The 24,700-nt window shown below is 47.4% G+C and overlaps 1 protein-coding gene across 1 annotated transcript in view; it reads right to left on the bottom strand.

Annotated features, from left to right (window-relative positions):
* The window catches only part of FRMPD2 (FERM and PDZ domain containing 2), a 79,539-nt gene that overhangs the window by 21,817 nt on the left and 33,022 nt on the right, over window positions 1–24,700 (bottom strand). The window contains exons 13-20 of the mRNA XM_012651258.1: window positions 24,216–24,401; window positions 18,456–18,612; window positions 12,218–12,428; window positions 9,350–9,450; window positions 8,091–8,183; window positions 7,339–7,446; window positions 7,129–7,245; window positions 3,411–3,616 (exon numbers count right to left, since the gene is read on the bottom strand). Coding sequence (XP_012506712.1) covers window positions 3,411–3,616; window positions 7,129–7,245; window positions 7,339–7,446; window positions 8,091–8,183; window positions 9,350–9,450; window positions 12,218–12,428; window positions 18,456–18,612; window positions 24,216–24,401 — 1,179 coding nt within the window. The remainder of the gene's footprint in view (window positions 1–3,410; window positions 3,617–7,128; window positions 7,246–7,338; window positions 7,447–8,090; window positions 8,184–9,349; window positions 9,451–12,217; window positions 12,429–18,455; window positions 18,613–24,215; window positions 24,402–24,700) is intronic.

The raw sequence follows: 24,700 nt of genomic DNA, 5'->3' as shown, positions 1-24,700 counted from the left end.
CATGATGCAAAATCCATATTAGAACTGAAGCCATCCAGGTACTTCCTGGTGGCTTCACACCTGATACCAGGCAAGTGAAGGTTTGCTGGATACCAGATCCATGGCAGCTTCTTGAGGCAAAAGACAACTTCAGAAGGACTTTTGATTATTCCTAGCAAGAGTGGCACATTGGGTGTGTACTTGACAATGGCTGAATGCTTTAGGGAATGACAGAAGAGAAAAATGGTCTACCATGTACCAGGCATCTTTCTTGGTACCGTGACAATAACCACGTATGACTTGTTCATTCATTTGTCTAATCATACAGCAACATTTATTGAGCACCTATTATGTTCCAGGCACTATGCAAGTTGCTGGGCAGACACAGCAGTGGTAAGACAAACCTGTCCATGTTGTACTACACTCTAATAGGATGGAGATGTTTAATGAACAGATTCCCAACCAATTAACCAATAACCATTGTGATAACAACTGTGATTGTGATAAAGTATGTGTTACTCCCTGGAGGCCCAGAGACGTGAGTGCCTGCACCCAGCAAGGGGGAGAACTGAATGTGAACTCAGGGTCTGGCTGAAACAAAAGCTTGAGGAGCAGAGAAGGGAGACCCTGCAGGCGACGGCAGGGAAGGAGGAAGCCGAGGGTGTGCTGGGTGGGGCTGACCGCCACTTCCAGGCCGAGAGTGCCTGGCTCACTGCTCCTGCCCCACTGGCCCCTGTGCCTAGCAGATGGGTCTGTTGTCCTATCTGGTCCCTTTGCTTGGTGTGTCCCAGTCACCATGTTGGAAAACACTATTAACACACGGGAAAATAAACGAGCTGAAAAACTACTAACGCAACAGAGGAGGTTCCCAAGGGATCGGAATGGTAACCAACAAGCCTCAGTTCCTCCAGAGACTTTGCACACCCATGGTCTAGGGAGGTATTTGGTCTAAATTTTATAATTCAAGGAGTAAAACCACAGCTGAAGGTGAGACCTAACGTGAGATTGCAAACTCGACCACGCCACAGAAGGTTACCTGGCCACACAGCTGGCCGCGTGACCCAGAAGAGCCTGGATCCGGATGGAACGGGATTGCGGCCTGCGCTGTGGTCCGCTGTGGCCTTGGAGAGCCGTCGCTCCCCTCAGCTGCTCACCAGAAGCCAGTCTGCAGGTTTGTGGTCACAGAGGCCCCAGCCTGAAGGCCTCCTGCCCAGCTTCCTGCCAGAGGGGCCCTCCCAAAGGGCAGCCCAAGGTGAAGGTTTCCGCTCTGAAGGCCAACCTGTGGACTCCGATCCCAGCTCTGCCCCTTACTCCCTAAGGGACCTTGGGCATGTTCCTTTGCTCTCTGTGCCTCAGGTACCCCCGCTATGAAAGGCATTAGTGATAGTAACTGTCTCATAGGACTGTGAGGACGCCTTCACGAGCAAGTATATGTAAAGTGATCAGGACGCACCTGACACACAGGTAGGTGAGCACGCAATGATAGCAGCTGATCCCCTGCACCCAGCTCTTCATGGCATGCGCTGTCCTGGGCAACACCACGGCCGGTTAGGAAGGCACTGGCATTCAGGAGCCTACTGCATGCCCGACCCCGGTGACAGGTCTCAAGGCACGCCACCCCAAAATATGGCACCTCGGCATATTGGAGACATTTGAGAAACAGCACGTGCAGGAAGGTTTCCTCCGTAGCAGGTCATAACACCTAGGGAGGATTTTCTGCCTGCCCCAGAAGCAGGGCACGAGACCCTCAAGAGAGGTGCCTCCCTTTACCCACAAGAAAGGAGAGCTTATCTCTGAAGACACAGGGACACAGAGAGGAATATGGACAAACAGGCCTTGCGGAGTCCCCCTGGTTTATGCACTCCTGCCCTGGTCTGCTCATGTTTCCCCACGACTCTCCACTCTTCAGCAGACCTACTATGAAACACGGTGCGAACTGTTTCTTCAGGGCTTCATGTCCTTAACGAAGGCTCATCAGTGGTCCCCGACCTTTTTGGCACCCAGGACCAGTTTCATGGACGACAATTTTTCCATGGATTGGGGGCTGGGGGGAGCAGGGAGCAAGGAGGCAGAGCTCAGGTGATGTGAGCCACGGGGAGCGGCTGTAAATACAGATGAAGCTTCGCTCGCTCGTCCGCAGCTCACCGTCAGCTCTGCAGCCTGGTTCCTATGGGCCATGGATCAGTACTGGTCGGCGGCCTGGGCGCTGGGGACCAGAGTGTTATATAAAACTCACATTAAATAAATTTGTGAGCTTTTCTCTTATTAATCTGTCTTCCAGTACAGGGGCCCCAGCCATTGCACCTAAGATGGGTAGAAGGAAAGGATACTTTCCTTCCCGACGCCCCTTTGTCTCCGTGGCTCTGTGGCCAGGCATCATTACCTCCATTCACAAAAGAGAAAAATGAGGTTGAGACAGGTGCCATGATTTGCCTGTTTCAGCCAGAGTCCCGGCAAGAGCGGGAGGGGCACACACCCAACCTGGGTAAGGGAGGAGAGTTCATGCAAAGCTGCTTTCGAAGCTGTTGGCAGCCTTTAGAGAAACCAGTAAGAAGCCCCTGAGCACCTTGGGGCTAGAACACTGGAGCATCACCACCCCGGAGCCCAAGAGGCAAGAGGAGGGAGGGTTAATGGGGCCTAGGGAGTCCTCCTGTGGCAAAGACCACCTGATGGGAGCTGTGCTTGTCAGTAGAGAGACACGGCCAACCTGTGTCAGCACAGGGACAGTGGCAAGCCTGTCCTCACCTTCCCCCAACTGCAGGCTCCTACTGGGGCTTCTCCTGGGCAGAACCAAGCAGAAGACAGTGAGCTGACACAGTCCATTCATGTCAGCCACGCAGGGCCCAGAGAAGAAAGGAGAGGCTGGAGGTGGTCTGGAGGGGCCAAGGGAGCCCATGCCACTTCAGCATCCAGGGAGACAGCGGGAGGAAGGCAGAGCTGGGACTGAGGCACATCGCCTTCTGTACACCTAAGCCGGACTTTATCTTCTTCCGCAATAGGTGGTGACCAAGGGCAAAGCCCCCAAGTTTCCAGCTTTAGGACCAGCTAGAGGCCAAGAATAGGAGATGCCACATTGCCAAGGCCTTGCCCTTGGCAGCAACCAATTTCTCATGTTGTTATTATCAGTAACAGTTATAAATAGGGTCCAAGGACACCAAAGGCTCCAACGCCGAGCCCTGTGGCCCAGGCAGTGCGCTAGGAGCTCTGTCTTCTCCCTGTATGTTCTTCTCCCCAACAGGCAGTGCAGGCATTTACTGCCATCTTACAGATGAGGAAGCTGCGGGTCAGAGGGGATAGGTAACTTCCGGCCACCTGACATGGCACACAGAGAGCAAGGAAGGACTGGGGAGCCAGGCTGTTGGACTCCTCAGCCTGCTCTTTTTCCTCCAAATTCTAGAAAGTAAACCCTTTCTAGAAAAAGGGATGATTACCTTTAATGGCAGCGGGGAGAGCCGAGACCTCAGCCTGGACATCAGGCTCTGCACCTGAGCCACTCCTGGTTCTTCGGTATTTCTGTGCTGGTCTTGTGTGTGCGACGACAAGCTTCCCTGGTGCCCGTTGCTCAGGATGTCTGTAGAGAAGACCCCAGAATTGGCTGTGCTATTCTTTTGTTCATCTGGGGTATTTCCACAAACACCTATAAAAATAAGCCAAGAAGAAGTCAACAGCTTAAAAAGGCTGGCTTCTCAGTGGCATCTCTGTGGGCACAGCGTTTTCCTCCAATGACAGGGAGATCTTTTATAGCTGCCGGGAAGAATATGAATTTAGCACCCGTGAAAGATGGCGCATTTAGAACAGAGAAAGGGAAGATTCAGGATGGGATTTTGAAACCAGAATAGATTATACGACCCAACCATGAAAACACAGGTGCAACAGAAGTTAATAATGCCAGCTCTCCCTTGATAAGCTCTTGCCGCACGCTGGGTACACATACATATACATAGGGGACACACACACACATACACAGGCAGGGGGTATATATACATGTATATATTATATATTCCCATCTTCTAAACAGACCCAGCAGGAAGGTGTTATCCCTGTTGAAACATGAGAAAACAGAGTCAAAAGGATTAAGTGGCTTGCCCCAAATTCCAGGATGTGGTGCGGCCTTAAACCCAGCCTCTCCTGGAGACCCCACTGAGCACATCTGTAATCACCAAAGTCCAATGTGTCAGATCATTCTGGGGGGCTCAGCAGTAAGCAGATGGCAGGCCCCTGTGGGTGAAGGCTGGACCACTGGTTCCTGTTTACCCCAGGTCTTCTGACTCTTTTTTTCTAATGGTATTTCAGCCTATTTTCCATCCCTTTTGCAAGAATAAGATGGTGGGGTGACTTAGAGTCCCGAGTGGCAGCCACTGTTCTCCACTGTCCAGCTTGTACCGTGGCCAGGCGGTTGTGCCTAAGAAGATTAAACATTTCTTCTTCAGAGTGTCTGGATCAAACTTGCCCCACTGGGAGAGAATGCACCCCAAAGTGGTGTCAGGAGGGATTTTTGATTCCTGTGCACCCATCTTGTCAAAACCAACGTGAAGCCCGGACGCACAGGTGTTATAGCACAGAGCCTCTTCCCTAGACAGAGCGATCGGGCCGTGGCACAGCGACGTCGGGTCGGCATTTTGCCCTCAGTTCTTGGTGTGCTCTTAGCGGAAGAATGACCAGACACACCGAAAGCAAGGTAAGCATGAAAACGAGGTCTACTGAGGAAGACAGAGATAGGCTTACAGAGCAAGAGCAAGACGCATTCGCCACAGACGACGAACTGTTATAACTGTCATAACGAGAGGCCCAGGTCTGACTCGACCTGGCACAGGACAGAGAAAAGAACATGAAGTCACAATCAACAGGCAAAACCTTGGGCAAGGTATTTAACATTTCTGGGCCTCGATTTTTTTATATCTAAAATAGAGATAATATCAGTAACAGTATCATAAGGTTGATGAGGCTTAGAAATTATACACAGAAGATTTTACGTATGTAGAGAAAGATAAAAATATGCATGTATATATGAGAGAACATATTCTCTCACATATAATATGCATGTATGTATGTCTACAGCTCTCATATATATTTACATATACACATATATACACACACAGCTTAGTGCATGGTCGAGCCTCAGTAAATGTATCTGCTGTTAATATGTTAAGTATTAGCTGCCCGACAAATATATGTGGGAGAAATGCATAATAGATTTTCTTTAGACTGGATATATAAACACACAAGCAGATTTACTACTTTTGACACAGGCTCATTAGCACCCGGAGAAGTGCCCAAACTCACATGCTGAATGAATGTGATTTGAATACATCTGATTTAATGAATTTGATTCGAAGTTATTCCAATCTAAAGGTATGCAACAGGGAGTGGCGGGGCCACTGCTTCGTAATGCTGCATTCCGGCCGTTTCATTCAGATTCTGCTGTCACTGTCCTTCTGGCAATGCCGTAAGCATCTGTGCATTTTTTCCCACACCCTCCGTGAGAGATACGGATGGGACTAATGACTGCACTGAAAAGTCAAGCTGAGCAGCTTGTGTCCTGCCTGCTGGCCGTGAGCTGGGAGACCTTCTGTGGGTAATTAAAACTCAATTAACTGTAGACCATGATGGCTGCGCATGATGGGCCTGTTGTCCGTCTGGCCCCGACCTCCACCCTAGACCAGCTGCCTCAATAGCAGCCCAACCAGATAGAGAGTCACAGTGGTCAAGTCCCTGCCCACGGAGACCCAGCCAGCGTCACCATGGAAACGTCTTCCTCCGGCCATGGCCCAGCTATGTGAGGAACATCCACTGTGATGAAGGCAGAGACACCAACAGATGACTGAGGCCCCGCAGTGCGAGGACATGTCATTTCCAGCCACTGTGGGAAACCCACTTTCTGGAATTCTAATATGAGGCTGTGAATTGAACATTGCAGACTTTGGGTGCCAATTTTTGACACCGCCATCATAGCAGGCCATCCCTGGCCTACACTGAATTGTGATTCAGTCACCCACATTGTGTTTCCTGACAACAGAAGGGACAATTTGACTTCTCCTCTCAGTGCAGGGAGTAGAGGAAAATGCAGGCATTGCTGAGCCACCGCAGGAAGAAGAGTGGTGACGCTGGGAAGCCGCACAGAGACAGCGAGCCGAGGCCGGCCTTGCGAGCATGCTGAGGCCAGCCGCCGGACAGCTCAGATCACAGGATGGAAGGCACATAGTCGAGGTCCCAGCACTGCCGCCCCCCACCCCCCACGGCTTCTGGCCCAGGGCAGCCACAAGGCAGAGTGTACATATGCAAGAGTGAGTGTGCATAGTTTTCAGAGGGCAGGGCACATGGGGTGCTTGCATTTAGGAACTAGAAAATGCTGGATGGTGTGACACGAAGCATTTCTGTATATAAGAGAAAATTGTGCAGTGTCCCTAGAGTGTGAGGAAGCAGTCCGTGAGCCTGCATGTGCGGCAGTCGGCTGTCCGCTTACAGGATCATCCAACCAAAAAGCAACAGTGGTCCCAGGTAACTAGGCTGGAGGGATGTTATCCTCCCACCTTCTACCTCCACTAAGCCCCCTGAACCTGTCCCAAATAAACATAATAATAGTACTCTTTAATATAAGCAGTTGTTGTTCTCTCATTGTTATCTAAAGGATGAAGAAAAACATCTTTAAAAAAAAAAAAACTTTACTCTTTGGGTTGATCTAGAACATGCACGCCAAGTAAGAACAGCAGCTTGCTATGCAAATTCAGCTTCAAGAACAGTTCCCTGTCTCCTTCCCAGCTGACTGCTATACCTAAACCCAGACTATGTACAAACCCCGGAGCAGCCACTTTCATTAAGGACTTGGGTGGCAATAAAAACATCCTCCCCGCGTGCAAGGAAAGTGGGCGGAAGAACACACAGTGGTTGCGTCTGGCCATGTCTGACAAAGAATTGGAGTAGGTTGCTCAGTTTCAGCAGAATGAACAGCAGTGGAGCACATTCCGCCCCGGAACAGCAATGCTCGTTGGTCCGTGCCACTGCATCGCTTCCTGACAGCCGCTGCCAAGGGAGAGCAACACAAAAGACCTGCGCGGCCTTGCAGAGCTAGCACCTCATGGTAACAAGAGACTCCTGAAAATAGACGAGGCTCTTCAGCTTCTGAAAGCAGGTGAGAAGGTTAGCACATACCTTTTGGCTGAGAAATGATTAATTCTATGTCGTCGGGAGAATTCTGAATCATTCTAACGGCCATGCTGAACGTGAAGCCCTCCAGACTGATGTGATTCAGGGCTAGTATCTGCCCTCCTGGAAAAACAAAGCATCTCAATAGTCCCATCAAGGAAGTGAGACGGAGGTTCCTTAAAGCAGCATCTCTGGCAATTTAAAAAGAAGATGTACCTGGTTTGATGTTTTTAGCTTTCTCTGCTGGTCCCCCAGGTATGATGGCAGATATGAAAATGCCAGGGTCCGCTTGGCCTGCATTCTCTCCCTCATTAATGACAAAACCTATCCAAGATGATATTTGATAATAAGATGATAATGATTTTGCAGCTCAGAGAGATTAGGTTATTTGCTTCAGATCACACAGCCACCAAGTGGCAGTAGCTGATACTTGCACCCAGATCCTCAAACAGAGGATCCTTTCTACTCAGCCGCGATTCAAGGAGAAAAGCGGATCACTTTTCGCTAGCAGGCACAGCTAAAGCCCAGAACACAGCCCACCGGCGTGCCCTGGGTTTTGTTCCAGTGGGTCACCAGAGCTAGGGAAGGGATGATTCTCAGCCGAGTACGCTGTCTCAGTACCTTATTTGTTATGTGGTTTTTAGGGTCTTAGAATGTGGTCAGCAGTAAGAGGCAGAAAGACTAACTGTTCTCTGTCACTGAGGATCTAAGAGGATTAGAGAAGGTTGTTACATGGCATTGGGGAAAAAAGGCTTTTTCTATATTGTGCTTAGATGCACCCTGAAAATGCATCAGGCCTAAAAGGGAAACTTTGAAACCAAAGTCCCATTACTCTCTAGGGACAGTTAAAGGGGGGAAAAGCGGGAATGATCAGTGAAAATGGCAAACTGGGAGAGGAGGGGCGGGAGAGGGGAAAACTGCGCACCCCCCCACCCCGTGCCCGGCCTCACCGGCGGGAGACCTCTTACCAAAACCGCGCTGCGGGTCGCGCCTCAGTGTCACACGTAGGATCTCTCGGCCTGGTTCAGCTGCAAAACTCTTGCTCCTGTCATTATGTGACCCTGGAGGTGGAACGAAAACACCATATTGTGCTTTTCCCCCAGATTATTTGGGACCTGACACGAAAGGAGTGAACAGTACTGCGAGCACGCGTGCACTTGCGCACACACACGCACACACACACATGCACGCGCGCACACACACACATGCACGCGTGTGCACTCACATTCCCGAGAAGCTAAAGCAGTTCACATTCGCCCAGCAACGCCGGGAGGGTCACTGAACACACGCTCCGTGGCCTCACTGCATAGCGCGGGTTCAGTCTGGGCTTAGAGAGCAGGAGCAAGGGCAGGGTAGGCCATGGTGCTTGTTTTCTGGGTGACTTACGATAGCTATTTTTTTTCCCTGCATTGGTCTTGGGACAAGACAGAAGATGAACGGTGAACACGAAAATGAAAACTAAAACACAGAGATGAGACAGCAAAGCTTTCCCGTCTTGGACCTCTAATAATCAGTGGGTGACACGGCCAGCAGGCCAGCCTTGGTGACCTGGAGGGCTCCCGTGGCTTGGGTTTTGGAGGAGCCCCCGACAGCGCCCTCAAGCTGTTGCCTGCAAGCTGGCGTCCTGGGTGAGGCAAGCAGGGCTTGCACAGCATACACAGGAAAACCCCCACATGGTGACCCACCCCCGCGATCCTGCCACCTCTCTCCCTGGCAGACAGTTCATGGTACAGAGCTGCTGGGGCTATTCCAGACCCAGCCCCAGGCTTACTGCTCATCAGGTGAAAATATTCTCCCCAGTTATGAATTCTCTTTGTCCACGCCAGGAGGACGCATGACAGAGGGGAATACTGTCTACACTGTATACGTTTTTTGGTGACTACTAAGAGGGGATCTTCTGGGCCTGCATGAAGAAGCGTAGCTGCAACCGACGGTGCATTTTGCTAAACACACCGCTCTATAGCGAGTATTCTTCCTTCTGGACCAGAGCGCTGAGAGTCTCTTCGCCAAAGCTACCATGTCTCAGATCCACGCACCCACCCAAAGCCAAATGTTGACTCTGAGATTTCTTTCCCACCATAAAGAGTTTTGAAAATAATTTAAAAAACCAAAGACTGTGAACAATGTCTAGGAAGCAAAATGAAGTGGCGGAAAAAGATGTAAAGCAAACTTCGCACTTAAGGTTTCATTTCCCGTACCCCAAACCCGGCCCCAGCCCGGCTCGTACCCGTGCACAGGCTCTGAACAGGTGGCCCAGAGAGAGGGTCACAAGTCGTTGGCTTCTGGATCACACAGGCAGTCTCCAGCTGCTCCCAGCCAGTGCAGGGGCTGCGGAGAAAGATAACAAGGTAAGATAACGGGCCCCAGGAGGCAACTTCTGAGCATGGACAGCGGCCCGGGGAAGGCAGGCTCACATCTCATCAGCCACCAGACAGACCCCATGAAGGGCGGATCTGGTTACCAGCAGTGCACCAGGAAGGATGGCTCTAGAGCATTTCTGTCTCAGAGGGGACAATGCAGCCACCTGGGCTTCATATGATCCTCCCACTATCCGCCTTTGCGTAGTATATGTGGCCCTTCAAAATCTCCGTTTCGTCATCTATAAAACAAGAATAATATTCCTCTTTTCCAGGCTTGTGATGGCACCAAAACGAGTTGGTGAGTATAAAGCACCCACGGTCCCAGCGGGTCCTAGTGTTATGTCACTCGCTCTTCTTTCAGCTGAAGGCCCTGAGGCTGCACATCCTCACTTACCTGCTTGATCCTTACTAGCCTTTGCGCCGGGTGCCGGGAACAAGAAGCACTCAGCAGGCATCCACCTAGCCTTGGCTGAATGTGTAGCCCTCTAGTAAACAAAGAATGTTCTAGGCCCTAGGAGAATCACGAATCAAGCGGGCACCCTGCCCCGCCCCCAGGGTCAGCTCTGCACAGAGATAACCTACATTCAGAGACGAGCAAAGTGGAGAAGGAGAAGGAAGAACCGCTGCAAAGCTGCGGGTGCTCAGAGCCCTGGGAAAGGCGGCTGTCGGCTGCAAGGCCAGCCAGACACCTGAGCAGGTTTCACTGCCCTTAGTCACCCAGGCTGTCCCCACCCTCAGCAAGCCCACACCTGCCCCATTGCTGCAGGTGGCTGGACCGTGGCAGGGGATGCTGGCCTGGGAAGTGGCCCATGGACCCTCCCCTGTCCCCCTGGTGCTGTGACACCAGGAGCTCTCAGTACAGAGCCTGCACTGTTCAGAGGGGCCGGAGCCAGCAAGGGAAGAACAGGCACGACGGGGGAGAGGCTGGTGGGAGGTGGGTGGAGCGTGGAGCAGCTCCTTGGAGGTGAGGGATGGCGCCTCATTCTGCCTTTGCTCCTGTGTGTGTTGTGCAGTGCAGCAAGATCGACCCAAGTCGACAGAGAACCCACTGGCAAGGCGCCAAGGGTAACGGGGAGTCCCCGCCCCCTGGGAGCGCCCAGCCTGCTGCGGGATGCGGGGTAGAGGCCTTTCCTGCCTGGTAAAGCTGACCCAGGTCCCCAGGGAGAGGCACAGGCACAGTGCTGGGGCTCAGGGGAAGCAGTCCAGGAGGAGCTGAGCAGGCCAGGAGGATGAGGGGGCATTTGGGGTGGGCCTTCGGAAGAAACAAAGGGCTTTTCTGTGCCTGGGTTTCCACGGCCCATGTGATCTGGGCCACATGTGCGAAAAAGCCGATTACCACCAGTTGTCAGAGGACGACTGTGTATGATTCCACTCACACGAGGTCCCTAGAGTAGTGACATTCACAGACAGAAAGGACGATGGTGGCTGCCAGGGACTGCAGGGAGGGGAATGGGGAGCTCGTGTCCAGTGGGTGCGGAACTTCGGTTGGGAAGAGGAAGAGTTCTGGGGGCGGACTCCGGCGATGACAGGGCAGCACCGTGAATGGACTGCATGCCACTGAACTGGGCGCTTCAGAATGCTGTCCTTGGGAAGTTCAGTGTTGAATAACGCGGATGGATCGAAGCCCGTGGGTGTCGGGGTAGAGGGGGCCCAGTGAGCATCACATCCCAACCAGCCGCACCCAGGGGCTGGCACGTGAGCGAAGTCATCCTGGACCCTCCGGACGAGCTCAGCACTGCTGAGTGCCATGACCCCAATCAATACCACATAAGCAGGAGAATCCCCCAGCTGAGCTCTGCCTGAATTGCTAACACAGAAAATTGTGAAACGGAATAAAAAATTTTGTTGTTTTAAACCACTGTGCTTTGGGGTAGTTTGTTACACAGCAATAAAGGCTCGAAACAGTTTTGCCTGGCCATTATTATGTTTGTAGTGCACGATGATGTCCATTCTCATCGACAGAATTTGGGGCAATAATTTTCTAAGAACTATTTGGTACAGATATAGATATAAATTTCAGGTCAAATGAGTCATCCGTACCCTCCTGCTGAAGCGGATGTATAACTCATCCCGAAACAGCTCCTACAGCGACCTTCATCGGTCACGCGCTGCCTGCGAGCCTGTGCTATTTATGTAGCTTGTGACATAAGTGCAACCCAAGCTCTAAGCTGTTTTTAAATCTATGAACCCTTGTTTTATCATGTAAAGTCACATTTATAAGTTCATTATTTTCACATACAAATTTAAATCACGAGCCATCTATCCGTCAATAGAGAAGGTAGCGTAGTGTGGAGGTTAGGAGCCCAGGATCCAGGGCCAGCTGCATGGGTTCGAATCCTAACCCCTCAGTTTCCTCTCCTGTAAGTTGGGGGGAGCAACAGAAATACCTCACAGAGTTGTGAGCGTTCAATTAGTTGATGTGGCTCATGATGAGGCTGAACAGGCTTATTGCAACTTGTTTATTGTTGTCCTCTTCAATTTCATATTATCACCTAGTTCTTTCTCCACCAAAATATGGGAGCAGCATAGTGGGAGCAACAAGATGTTTGCCCTATAGTGTTCGGCACAGACTTAGCCTTCCACAAATCTCTGTGGAATTGGTTGACAGTTACCCAGTGAATGTATACTTTCCTTAGACATCTACCATCCTTTAAACAACTTCTTTAGGGTCAGACTGCTCCAGAACGCCAAGCACACGGTGGTTTGGGCCCAGAGAACAAATGCGTCAAACCCACCTGGCTGCCATGCCTTCTGCCGCAAGCTCCTTGCCGGCTTCCACGTGGAAGTTATCCAGCGATGTGCTCAGCAGGCCTCCTGCAGCGCCCTGCAGCCCCGGTGCAAACAACTGGTTTTCTGAGCACGACAATCTCTGCATCCAAGTGAGAGGCTTGCACTGGGCCTGGTGTGCAGGACTCGAACTGGCCATTTGCACAAACTTATCATGGTCTGAATTTGGGGAGAAAAAGTAAACACATACACAAGGGTGATGCTGGACCGAATGCTCCTGTGCCGGTGACACACCCCCAGCCCCAGGCCCTCCCCTCTTTCTTTCCCTGCACTTAGAGGTCCATTTTGCCTCTTGCCTTGCATTTGCCTGGGAATCCAGGTTCTCCTGATTGGCACTTGCTAATGAAAGAAACCTCAGAAACAGAAGAAGGAAGAGACAAGACGCTCTCCCTCCCCTGCAGCTGACGGGACTCTCGGAGCCAAGGAGTCTGTTCTAACTGGCGAAAGCAGGGACGTCAGGCTCCAGCCGAGCCGCCTGTAAATTTAGCTGCCCCATCCCCTCCTGCTTCCTGCCTTTACAGCTCTGTCCTCCACATGCTCTGGTGACGAACGGGTCTTCAAATCACCTGGGCTCCCAGACTGGGCTCTGCCCGGTGGAGGATAATCTTTAATCTCTATACAGCTTGGCTTGCACCGGCAGTAATATTTAACATGAGATCCTATTTCCTGAAATGTAACTGTGTATCAGATGTTCCCAGCCCCCAGCTTTGACACGTCCCTTTCTTCCTTCATGCAGAAAGGTTTAATAAATGACTCTAATGAAGTCCGGAACTTGAGGCCATGGATGTGAGTTACTCCCCACTTCACTATTCATATTGTTCGTTTAAAAAATTGGGATTCAATAAATAGATCCCGTAAGTTAATGAGGCTTTGCACAAAGCCAAGTTAGTATTCTGAAAAAGGAAAATGATGACTATATTCTGGCCATCTGCTCCTTGCTAAAACCAAGAAGGAAAGAATGGTCAGACACATGGTGACTGTGTGGCTCTAGTTTTCTCGGGGTGTGTGTGTGTGTGTGTGTGTGTGTGTGTGCACGCGTGTGCAATGCATATGTGTGTTGAAGTGCCTCCACTCCAAGGGTGTCCGTGGGCATTTATTTCTTCAAGCAGAACGCATCTCTTTCCTACAGTGGTGTCTGATTCATTGCCAGGGCTGTGCCCACTGAAAAAGCTAGCCTTTAAAAAACACTTTCTGAGAATTTTCAGCATGCAGGAGGCATTACGGTACTATTACTCACATACAGTAGGCAAGAAAGAATGGAGGAATATAAGGAACTGGAATATGAGCTGTGGCTTTTGCACGAATTGCACAGTATCTTACTGTAAACCTTGGACTTGTTCAGAAACAGCAACAACAATAGTAATGTCAACACCAACAACTAATATTTGCTGAGTGCTTATTATGTGCCAGGCACAGTAGGAGGCACATTATCTACTTTGTCTCGTCTAATCCTCACAATAACCCTATGGGGTAGATATTATTGTACCCATTTTACAGATGAGGAAATGCGTGGCTAAGAGAGTTGATAATTTGCTCATGGTCCCCAGGCTAGTAAGTGGCAGAGCAGAATTCAAACTCAAATCGCTGACTCCACATTCCACGCTGGAAAACGGGGGTGCCAAGGGCACAAAGACAAAGACAGCAGCAGAGGAGACTCATCCGAGAATGACCACCTTTCTGTTCACCAGGGCCCAAAGGTACAGTGACCTTAGACAAAATCATGATGGAAATTAACACCCACAGGAGGATATTGTAGGCAGAGACAGTAGAGCAAGATCTCAGGCAGAGAGGTTAACAGGTTTAAAGCAAGACTATACAGAGACTGGAGTCACAGGAAGGCGCTGTCCCTTAGGGGCAGGGGGCTCACAGAAGGCGGCAGAGGAGTGAGAGCCCCAAGGGTCTGTAGGAAGCTGGAGAGCATCAGGGGACTGCGGAGGAAGCTCAGTTGACAGGATAGGGGCCTCACGGTGAGGTCAGGAAACGAGACCCCAGATGTCAAGCACTTGGCATCACAGACTCAGCACGCCGCAGTGGGCTGGGGGGCTGGGGCAAGCGCTGGTATCATCTCTAGGCCTCAGCTTCGTGGGGTTGATTGGGTGGGCAAACAGGGGAGGGAGGGAAGGTGGAAGAGCCAAGAGTTGACAGCCTTTCAAGAATGGAAGAAAGGGTTGTCAAGAATGTCCCAAAGCACTGACAAACCAAGGAGAGTGGATGGGTCCTGTCCCCTGGCCATGGGTGACTCACAGCATAACGGTGGCACCAGGAAAACAAATCCATCTGGATGTCAAGGGCTGAAGTCCGGCTCAGTTACAGGGTTTCAGGGGCACAGAGTAGAGAGCATCCTGGAGCCCCCCAGCCACCCGTGGGGAAGGGCTGAGCCTCACTCTGCTGGGCTGACAGATCCTGCCTGATTTAGTCCTGAAATTATGCACCTGTAAAAGCTCAGTGATTTGTCTTTCTCCCCAAGGAACCAAATATAACTATAAAGTAATATGTTTGTTGAGACAATTCACAGAAAAATGACTAAGAAACATTTGGAAAATGTTCAACGTCTCAACAGTCAAAGAACTGCAAAATGAAGCAACAGTGAGAAATCATTTTTACCTATCAAATGAACAAAGATAAACATGGTTATATCTATTCCAGCAAGGGTGCATGACACAGGCAGGGTGACCTGGGCACGAAAGTGGCACTCAGGGAGAGAGCAACAGCCTTAAAAATGCCCTGGCTCTTGTACCCTGCGATGACACTTCTGAAGTTCTAGCTTAAAGAAATGACACAAGATACAGAAAAATACTCACTTCCAATGATGTTTATAGCAATATTATTTGTTGAAAAGCAAAGTATTTAAAAGGGGGAAGGGTTAAGTAAAAGACGGCATTTCCACACAAATCATCCATCCATTCATCCCAAAAGCATGTGCTGACCGCTCCCCACTTGGCGCACCTCTGCTCCGTGCTGAAGCTGTAATGGCGGCCCCTGCCCTCGCAGAGCTCCCAGCCTACTGCAGACTGGGGCACACGTCTCCACAGACAGAAGTGGCAGAATATTACAGGGCGAAGACAGAGGTCTGCACAGAACAGGGAGTGGTCAACCCATCTGGGAGCAGCCAACCAGAAAGCCTTCAAGAAGGAGGCTGTCCTTAAAACGTACTCGTAGAGAATAGGCTTATCTTGGTGGTCTGAGCCTGAGAGGGGTTAGGAACCTCGTGCAGGCAGAGGCCACGCCGAGCCCAAAGGCCCTGGAATCTGAGCTTTCCTGGTGTGTTGAGCAGCCTGCAGTGTGGCCGGAGAGCAGAGGGAAGGAGTCAGGAGTAGGGACAAGAAAAAAGTCAGCGCTGGGGCCAGACTGCCGAGAGTCTGATGTGCCATCCTAAGAGGTTCATGCTTGTCCCCACAGGCAGCAGAGAGCCACTGCCAAGTTTTCAGTATGGAAGAACATAATTGGATTGGTCCTTTCAAAAGGTCACCCTGAAGGCTGAGAGAAGGATGGTGAAGGGGACATGAGTCCAAGAAGGAAGCCCATTTGAGAGTGTTTGGTGAGAGGTGGGGTGTGAAGAGACAGTGCAGGTCCAGACCCTCCCCGTTTTCTGCAGAGAGTGGATGGTCTCAGTTGAACAAGACAAAGATCAAGTCTTGGAGGGAGTTGCGTGGGAGGAAGAGATCAACTGTGGATGGGCAGAGCTTGGGGACTCCGTGGGGCCCTCAGGTGGTGCATGCAATCATTGACAATGGGGTCTGCAGAGACGGTTTCTCATATGAAAATATTTTAACTTCTTAAAAATTTATATTTATTTATTTATTGAGACACAGGGTCTTGCTCTGTTGGCCAGGCTAGAGCGAAGATATTTTTTTAAGGCAAGGAAAAATTGTCTGAACTAATCCTTTTAATGCAAATAAATGTCAGGTTCCTGAAAACTGCTACGATGGTAGAATTTGTGGTTTGAGGAAACCGTCCATTATTAGCAAAATAGGCCTGGGAGGACTAATTTCACAAGTGAGCTCATGGAGTCTTTATAAATATCTTACAGTCACTGAAATCCTGGCATTAAAACAATATTGATGGTGTTTCATACACTGTTCTCAGCAATAGCAAGTAAGTCAGATATAATTATTTAATAATTTACATTTGTCATCTCCAGCTCCCTGGAAATATGTACCCTGGAACCACCACTGTGTGGTTTCAATGAAATGTTTATATGTGCATTTGGTTCTGCTGCAAATAATACTCTACCTTTACTTTCTGTGTTTGGGTCTGAATCTGAAACCTCAGCAATTTTGTTTCCCAGCTGATCCTGACTGCTGGACCAGTGCCCAGGGCCCAGTGGCACAGCTCCCCCGGGGAATTGGCCAGCACTGAACAAAATCCCCACAAGCAGGAGCCACCGTCTCTACTGGCACACTGAGCACGGGACACTGGAGGTCACGCTGGAAACGCTACACACACTGTCCCACTGGAGCGCAACACAGACCCGCGAGATGGCCGGTGTGTTCAAGTGCACACACTGAGGTTCAGAAAGGGGAAGCTAGTTGCCCAAAGTCACACAGCTAGAAAGTGGCACTCCCCTGGTCTATGGGACTCCCCGTGCCACGTTCCAAGTCAGTACTTCTCAAACTTCACGTGCATCCAAATCACCTGAGTGCTTTTTAAAAAGCAGATTCCTATTTAATAGGACTGGAGTGGGGCCTGCGAGTCTCCAGCCTCAGCAAGCTCTCAGGTGATGTGCAAGCCGCAGGGCTAGGGACCACGCTCTGAGTATGAAGGGTGAAAACCACTATAGTATATTTTTCCCTTTCATAACCGAAGAAGAAATAGTGCTTTGACATCAAGAGCAACTGCAAAAAAGCCAGCACTCGGGGCCAAGTCTTTCGAGCACTCAAGCCCACGCTCTGGCTAATTACGAAAGGCCACAGTGCAGGCACTGGGCCCCGAGAGCCACAGGTTCAAACCTTAGCCCCACCACCCACAGCTGGCACAGTACTAAACTTCTCCAAGTGTCAGTTTGCGCCTCCCCATACTGCTGGTTCCTGCCTCACGGGGCTGCTTGACAACTGTAATTTGAGAAAACAGTATATTATGAGCGTAAACGAGATAATTCGTGTAAGTATTTAGCATAATGCCAGGGAAATGTAGCAATAGCCATAGTAAACAGCTCCATGGCACTTCCTAAATGCTCGGTAAATATTAACTAGTCTAATGTGATGCGTGGCCACATTTTAACCAATACTCTCTTTCTTAATTATATCAATAATACACGTTCATTGTTGAAAGTGTAATAAATACTGAAAAATATAAAACGGAGGAAACGATCATGCCTGCATGCCTAACTCACAAAAGTTAACGAATAATGTAATATTTTGGTGCAGTTCATTTCTGTATTCTTCCTTTCTTGTTTTATAACATGTCAATATTAACCAAATTAGTATCATGTGTCTATACCTGTGCTAGCCAATACACTAAGCACACATGGTCATTTAAATTTAAATATAAATTAGTGAAAATTAAACAACATTAAAGATTTAATTCCTCAGTTCTTCTTGCCAGCTTTCAAGTGCTCAAAAGGTAGATGTTAGTAGTGACTCCACGTGAACAGTGCAGACATTTCTACCAGCGAAGAAAGCGGCGTCAGTGCTTGATACGGTCTCCTCGCTTGCTTTTCCTCCCTTGGCGCCGTATCGTGTACAGATTCACACATCATCATTCTCCAAAATCTGATTTTACTGTCTGAATTATATAGATGTGCTGCGGTTCATTTAACTGGTCTTCTATTTTGGGATACTTAGATCGTTTCCAAAAGGTCACTGTTATAAATGATGCCCAGTGGACATCCAGCGACATCAACTTTCGTGTACTTCTCTATTGATGACCTTACGATAAATTTCTATCCACAAGTAAAATTATGGGGCCGAGAGGACATGAACTTTTTTTAAGGCTTTTGATATATATTCCCGATTGCACTCAGAAAAGATTGTATTACATCAATTTTCCCTCCCAGTGTTATTTATTTTAGCACTTGCCGATCTGAGGAAATAAAATCGTATTTCGTTTCTGTTGTCGTTTCTGTTGTTATTGGGGAGATTTACAACTTTTTAGAGGTTTCTGGATGAACCGTATCTATCTGTACCAATTATTTTATGAGAGAACAGACTTGCCAAAGTGTATGTTGAGAATACAGCATCTACTCACCCGTTAAAACTTGGGGAGGCCGCCCAGAGCCCATCTGTGCGTTAAACCCGTGCTGGGCAGAGCAGAGGCCCAGTAAGTATTTACAGGTCTTGACTGAATCGGTGACAAACGTGTGCTTTTTCCCAGTGACGCTGCTTGTGATGGTGAACTTTTTTTGCTGAAGGAAGCAAACGCAGATTTAATACATTGATAATCCTCACCCGTCCACTGAAGCACAGCTGGGCAGAGAGCAATAGAACGCTCAGTCCCTCAGCTCAACATCCTAAAGTATCTGAAGGGCAGATGCTGTCAGATTATGGCCCAATGTTTTTCTTAGATTAGAGAAAATCCCTCTTTTTATTTTTTCCTTCATTCATAAGTCACATGTGCATCAGGCAATTGCTATTTGTCAAAGAATGTGTGGGTGAAAAGAATATGAATTGAGTCAGGTACGTTGGCCTCGGCGAGGAGAGAACATAGCCCTCGGTGTGCATTATGAAAAGGCCACAAAGTATTCCTCTTGTTTTATTATATAAATTCAAAGAAGTTATAGAGCAAAATCTTAGCTATTAGAGTACAGAAAAGATAAAAGTACTTGTGTTTGTCCTAATATTTCTGGCTATCATATGCCAGGTTCTGTTCTAAGTGCTGTACAAGTATAAACTCATTTCGCCTTCATAGCTACTGAATGCGGGAAGTCCCACCATTGTCCTTAACCTACAGATGAGGAAACAGAAGAACAGTCCTCATAATGCCATGAGAATTGAGGTCACACCACCAAGAAATGCTTCCTTGCACGACACCTTCAAGGCCCACATACAAAGCGACAATACTTGCCCAGCCCACTGTGCTAAACCGGGGAGGATTGTCTACCTGGGGCTGTCTACATGGAGCTTCGCGGAAAAAAAGTCATAACTTATTGCAATATATAATTCTCATATGAACAATAAAATACAAAGTAATAGAGGTTATATTAAATACAAGTTTATATTTAACTTCCAAATAAAATCTCTATTCAAGATATTTTATGTATTTTAATAAGAACCTTGAGCTTGCTCCTATACAGGTAACATCGTAAAAACAGGCTGTATGGCTGAAAGTGCTCCTTGAAACTCCCGATCCCCTGTGAGGCTGATCTCTAATTCCTGATAGTCACACTGCTAAGAAACTCCATTCACACAAGTCAGATACTAACAGACGGCAGATAACTACTCATTGCTCTTCCTCTGAGAAATTCCTTTTCACCGTTAACCTAATTTTAGATAATTTAATCATTCTCTAAATACTCCTGTTATTCACAAATGTAGTGCTCAGCCTCTTTGTGCTAATGTGAATGGATTCTGAATCCAACTGGATTGTACTACATCTCGTATTGCTCTAAATAATGTACTTTCTCGGGCATTCATAGGTGCTATTTTGCTGGTCTTAAGACAATCCATTGTTCTATCCACACTTTTCCAAAGTTGAGTATTTGCTTGAAATCCACACACTTTGTCAGTACACACTGATATGCTTTTATACAGTCTCCACAATTTCATATAAGATTATTAGGGTATTACAATTTTTTAGATAAATAAGTCATTTTTTTAACCTAATAACCATTCTTTAACAAATCTGATACTGGAGAATCATTTACACATGGCGTGCACACACACACACACACACACACACACACACACACACACACCCCAAAGTTTCTCTTAGCTCATAGACTCTCAACAAAGCTCTCCTTTTGGCTGTCAGTGCTCTAAGGTGCTGAACGCCACACAGAGTAGACGATCAATGCCATTTCTTGACATAAAGCTGGAAACAGTCTTCGCTGCAGTGGTTTGGATTTTTTCTCCATTTATCACCATTTTGATAGCATCATTTAATGGGAAATTCGTACCCACAGGCACGCTCACAAGGGCAGCTGCTTTGTGAACAAGATGATGGGTAAGCCCAGCCTCAGGGCTTCCAGCGCCAACACGAACACCTTTCCTCACACACTCAGGACTGCAGCAGGAGCACAGGAGGTGCTTCTGGAACAGCGGGTTTGTCAAAGCATCGGTGTGCCTTATTTCATCTCCAGGAGTGTTACTGTCACTGCTGTTTGTTCGCCTGCTTGTTTGTTTGTTTTTAAATGTCTTTGCAAAAGGATAATATTCTTCCAGGAAGCCAGTGAGGCGAGAGCCTCAGGCTCACACGGGCGGGCCCTTTCCCGGGAGGGCCCTGGCAATGTGTTCACATGTTCTCGTGAAATGTGGAAAGGAAGGTGCTTTCCCCACAATCAGTTAAGACCACAGACACTTCCTTCCACTCCCCTCACACCAGGGGTGCGGGGTGGTGTGGGAACAGGTCCCTCTAAGGCGAAGTGGACATGGGGCCACAGTTAGATCAGATGATTGATTTATGTGGTTTGCAGTCTCTTCTGCAATGGTTACTTTGTCGCCAGCCATCCCAGACTACTCCTTGCATTGGGCCAACTCACCCAAAGTCCCAGCACAAAGTTTCAGGGCCAGGCCATGTGAAACTGACCATGCTCTGCAATGCCCAGCACCTCAAGGAAGTTTGAAAGGCACACAGCCAGTAGCCAGTCTGTGGGAAGTATTTGCAATCATCAGAAATGAAAAACTATCACTTAGTTCTCCAAAACACCTCATCGAGAGAAGTTCTGCCCTATCAGGGATATACTGTTTAATTGCATATGTTGTTTATCAATATACCGCATGTTATTTTTCTTTTTTTGATGGGAATCACATGAAATAGAATTTGTTGGATTTCCTGCATTTGTAGCAAAGAACCCTGTAGCAGCACTACAAAGAGCAAGTATTGTCTCTGGGCAAAGCTGCATGTTTTATGCATCCTATCAATACTATCAATAAAAAAACAAATTTCAATCAGCCATGCTAGAAGAAAAACTATATTTCTATTCTCTCTCAAGAGAATGACATTACGAAAGTGTCATTATATGGAAAAATAATCAAAGAGTAAGCCACCAATAATTTGAAAGGAAAAAAGTATTGTAGACTTTGTCAGGGAGTTAATAAAATATTATTTTCTGGCTTTTGTGATATTTGCAGTATTTGTTTGACTTTTAAAAATTCCCAAGTTTTTGTGATGTCTTTTCTCATTCTAGATAAATATCCCTTTCATATGCTAGTTAGTATTCTTTTTCTTAAAAAGGACCCTACATAGCCTGTATCTGCCTCTGCTTCCATGTACTTCTCTTCAGAGATTTAACTAACGAGTGGTAATAACCAAGAATAGCTACTAACACGGCTAGGTTCATTCTTCTAGAAGGAACACTTTTTTGATTGAATAACCCAACACGTCTATGAATCATCTTCTTTGAAAATGGCACTTTCTCTAATTCCTTTGCTACCTCCTTGCAAGCTGGCAGGATGAACGATCCGTGATTGTTTGAGGTGTTTTGGCTTCAGTTATTAATAAAGCAAAATTAAAACCAGGTTTCTGAGCTAATTCTCCTCTTGCTCACAGTTCCCTATTTTGTGCTTGCAGAAGCATAAAGACTTCAAGTCATTTTCTGTGTAAGATGCTTGGTTCGTGGCAAACAGCTGGCGACTGTACTCCAGATGACTTCTTCGTAAAAATAAGCCGTTCATGCCAAGGAGGAGGATAACCGACAGGGAACGGAAATCCTAACTAAGCAGTGTCTTGAAGCTACTAGTTTGTCTTGTGAACCTGATGACTTCCCAGCTTTAATCAAGAAATTAGTCAATTCGTTTAATCAAGAAACCCCCTGGCAGTGGGGAAAATAAATATCTGTAAAAATTAAACCAATTTATATAAAAAGTACTTACTTAAGGGGACTATTGAACTTCATGGCCTCAAAAAATATAATTTCTCAAAATTACTAATGTTTTAAAACAAATTACTTTGAAAATTGTGAATAATTAAGCATGCAGTAAATAAGAAGTAATGTAACAGTATTGAATTAAGTAGTTAAAATTCTTCAAATAATCTTTCAATTGAAGTAATTCGAGTAATTAAAATTCTGAAAAATTCACAGACATAAATACTGTTTTCTGATCTGTCATGGGATTAGAGTAAAAATAAGTAAATAAATATTGTCATCATTTAAGTTTGGTCAAAATTATTTGGGAAAAAGCCAGTTTCCTGATAATATAAAGACCACTTTAATAAACTCAATTAAATTATGCTCTATTCTTTTTAGACGGAAGCTTTTTCTAAAGACAAACAATAATTTATTATGAAATTCTATCAAGAATTACATTTTGACAATGTGTTAATTTCAAAAGCCAGGATGGAAGAAATGAAGGAAATATTCAGAATACAAATAAAAGCAATTATGTTCTACTTCAGAAATTCTAACATCAGATAATGATAGAAACAGTGATTTAGTTGGAAAAAAATTTTTTTTTTTTTTTTGAGACAGAGTCTCACTCTACTGCCCTGAGTAGAGTGCTGTGGCGTCAGCCTAGCTCACAGCAACCTCAAACTCCTGGGCTCAAGCAATCCTCCTGCCTCAGCCTCCCGAGTAGCTGGGACTACAGGCATGCGCCACCATGTCCGACTAATTTTTTCTATATATTTTTAGTTGTCCATCTAATTTCTTTCTATTTTTAGTAGAGATAGGGTCTCGCTCTTGCTCAGAGCTGGTCTCAAACTCCTGAGCTCAATCCGCCCGCCTCGGCCTCCCAGAGTGCTAGGATTACAGGCGTGAGCCACTGCGCCCGGCCTAGTTAGAAAAATTTTAAAACCATAAGAGAAAATTAAATAGGGAAAAAACCAATTTTTTCATGGGCCATAGATGAGCCTCATGCCTTATAATGAAGTAATACAAATACTGACCAGAGGACCCACAGGACAGGCAGGGACAGTCAGCTGCCCGGTCGCCAGCGCCAAAGCAATTATAACTAAATTCAGGAAGCATAAGTATGCATGAAAATCATGTTCAAATAATATTTCAAATGTTGTATATTTAATGGAGATTTTCTGTTTTTTAAAAAAAGGCTTTTAGGCTGGGTGTGGTGGCTCATGACTGTAACCTTGCACTTTGAGAGGCAGAGGCGAGAGGATCGATTGAGGCCAGGAGTTCAAGACCAGCCTGAGCAACACAGCAAGATGCCATCTCTACAAAAAACAGAAAAATTAGCCGGGTGTGGAGGCCTGGATCTGTAATCCCAGCTACTTGGGAGGCTGAAGCAAGAGCATCACTTGAGCCCAGGAGTCTGAGGTTTTTCAGTGAGCTATGATGACGCCACTGCACTCTAGCCCTGGCGACAGAGCAAGACCCTGTCTCAAAAAAAAAAAAGGCTTTTAAACCTTCGATGCCTATCAAAAGTTTGCAATCCTCAGTGTCCCGTAGCACACCAGGGATCTCAGCACACTGTGTGCAAAGGGAAAATTAAAACACAAGGAAAATGTTTTAAAATCTTGCAGATCTCACCCCACCTACAGTACACTCCTCCTCCCCCATCTCCCACCTCCAACCTTGCTCCCAACAGTGATGGATTCTCCAAATTAAGAGAACTTTCCCCAGAAGGCAAATGTAGCCCTTTAGCCCCATGGCTGTTCACCGGGGTGTGGGGGGTCCAGAGGAGGGATGGGAGGGAAGAAATAGCCTCCTGGGGATCTCCCAAGATCCCTAGGTAGAACTTTTTGCAAACACCCTGCAATGCCTCAGAATGCAGGTCAACTGACAGGCTGGGAGCGTATTTGGTCAGGAGGAAGTCACATAGCCTATTGCTCCTTTAAAGGGGTAACAGATCAAAGGAAAATGAGGCACAGGTGATTTATCAGCCGAGTCACACTCACGTAAGTCGAAATCTTCCTGGTTTCTCTCCACTGAAACCGTAGAGTTGCAATTCTGCTGCTGTTTCTCACTTCGTATACTATGACACCCTTGGCACAGATCCCCAAGGCCAGCTCCCCTTCTGGCCTCTTCTTCTCCGGGAATACCCGGTGAACCAGCACACCGTATTCCGGGAGCTGCTGAGTGACCTGGAGCAAGAAAAAGGCCAGTTTAAGCAGACTGGTTTATAATCATGGGCCTCAGACCATTCCATGAAACACACGTTGATAGGCGTTCTGAAAAAAATAAAAAAGGGTAGGACTGTCAAATAAGTTTAGGAAACACTGAGCTAAACCAATTTCCTTACTACCATACAAAATTTCTCTGCGCCTCTGATATGATAGCACTTTTCTACTTTTTTTTTTTTTTACCCAAAGGAATATTTTTCTCATGGAGCACCTAAAACAACACTTAGAAGACAGTTATTATGAAAATGATACAGTAGGCC

This window comes from Propithecus coquereli, unplaced genomic scaffold (genome assembly GCF_000956105.1).
Source record: "Propithecus coquereli isolate 6110/MARCELLA unplaced genomic scaffold, Pcoq_1.0 Scaffold351, whole genome shotgun sequence".
Classification (NCBI taxonomy): Eukaryota; Metazoa; Chordata; class Mammalia; order Primates; family Indriidae; genus Propithecus; species Propithecus coquereli.
Note: the sequence above shows the minus strand (reverse complement) of the source record. Positions and strands in the feature narration are given on the sequence as shown.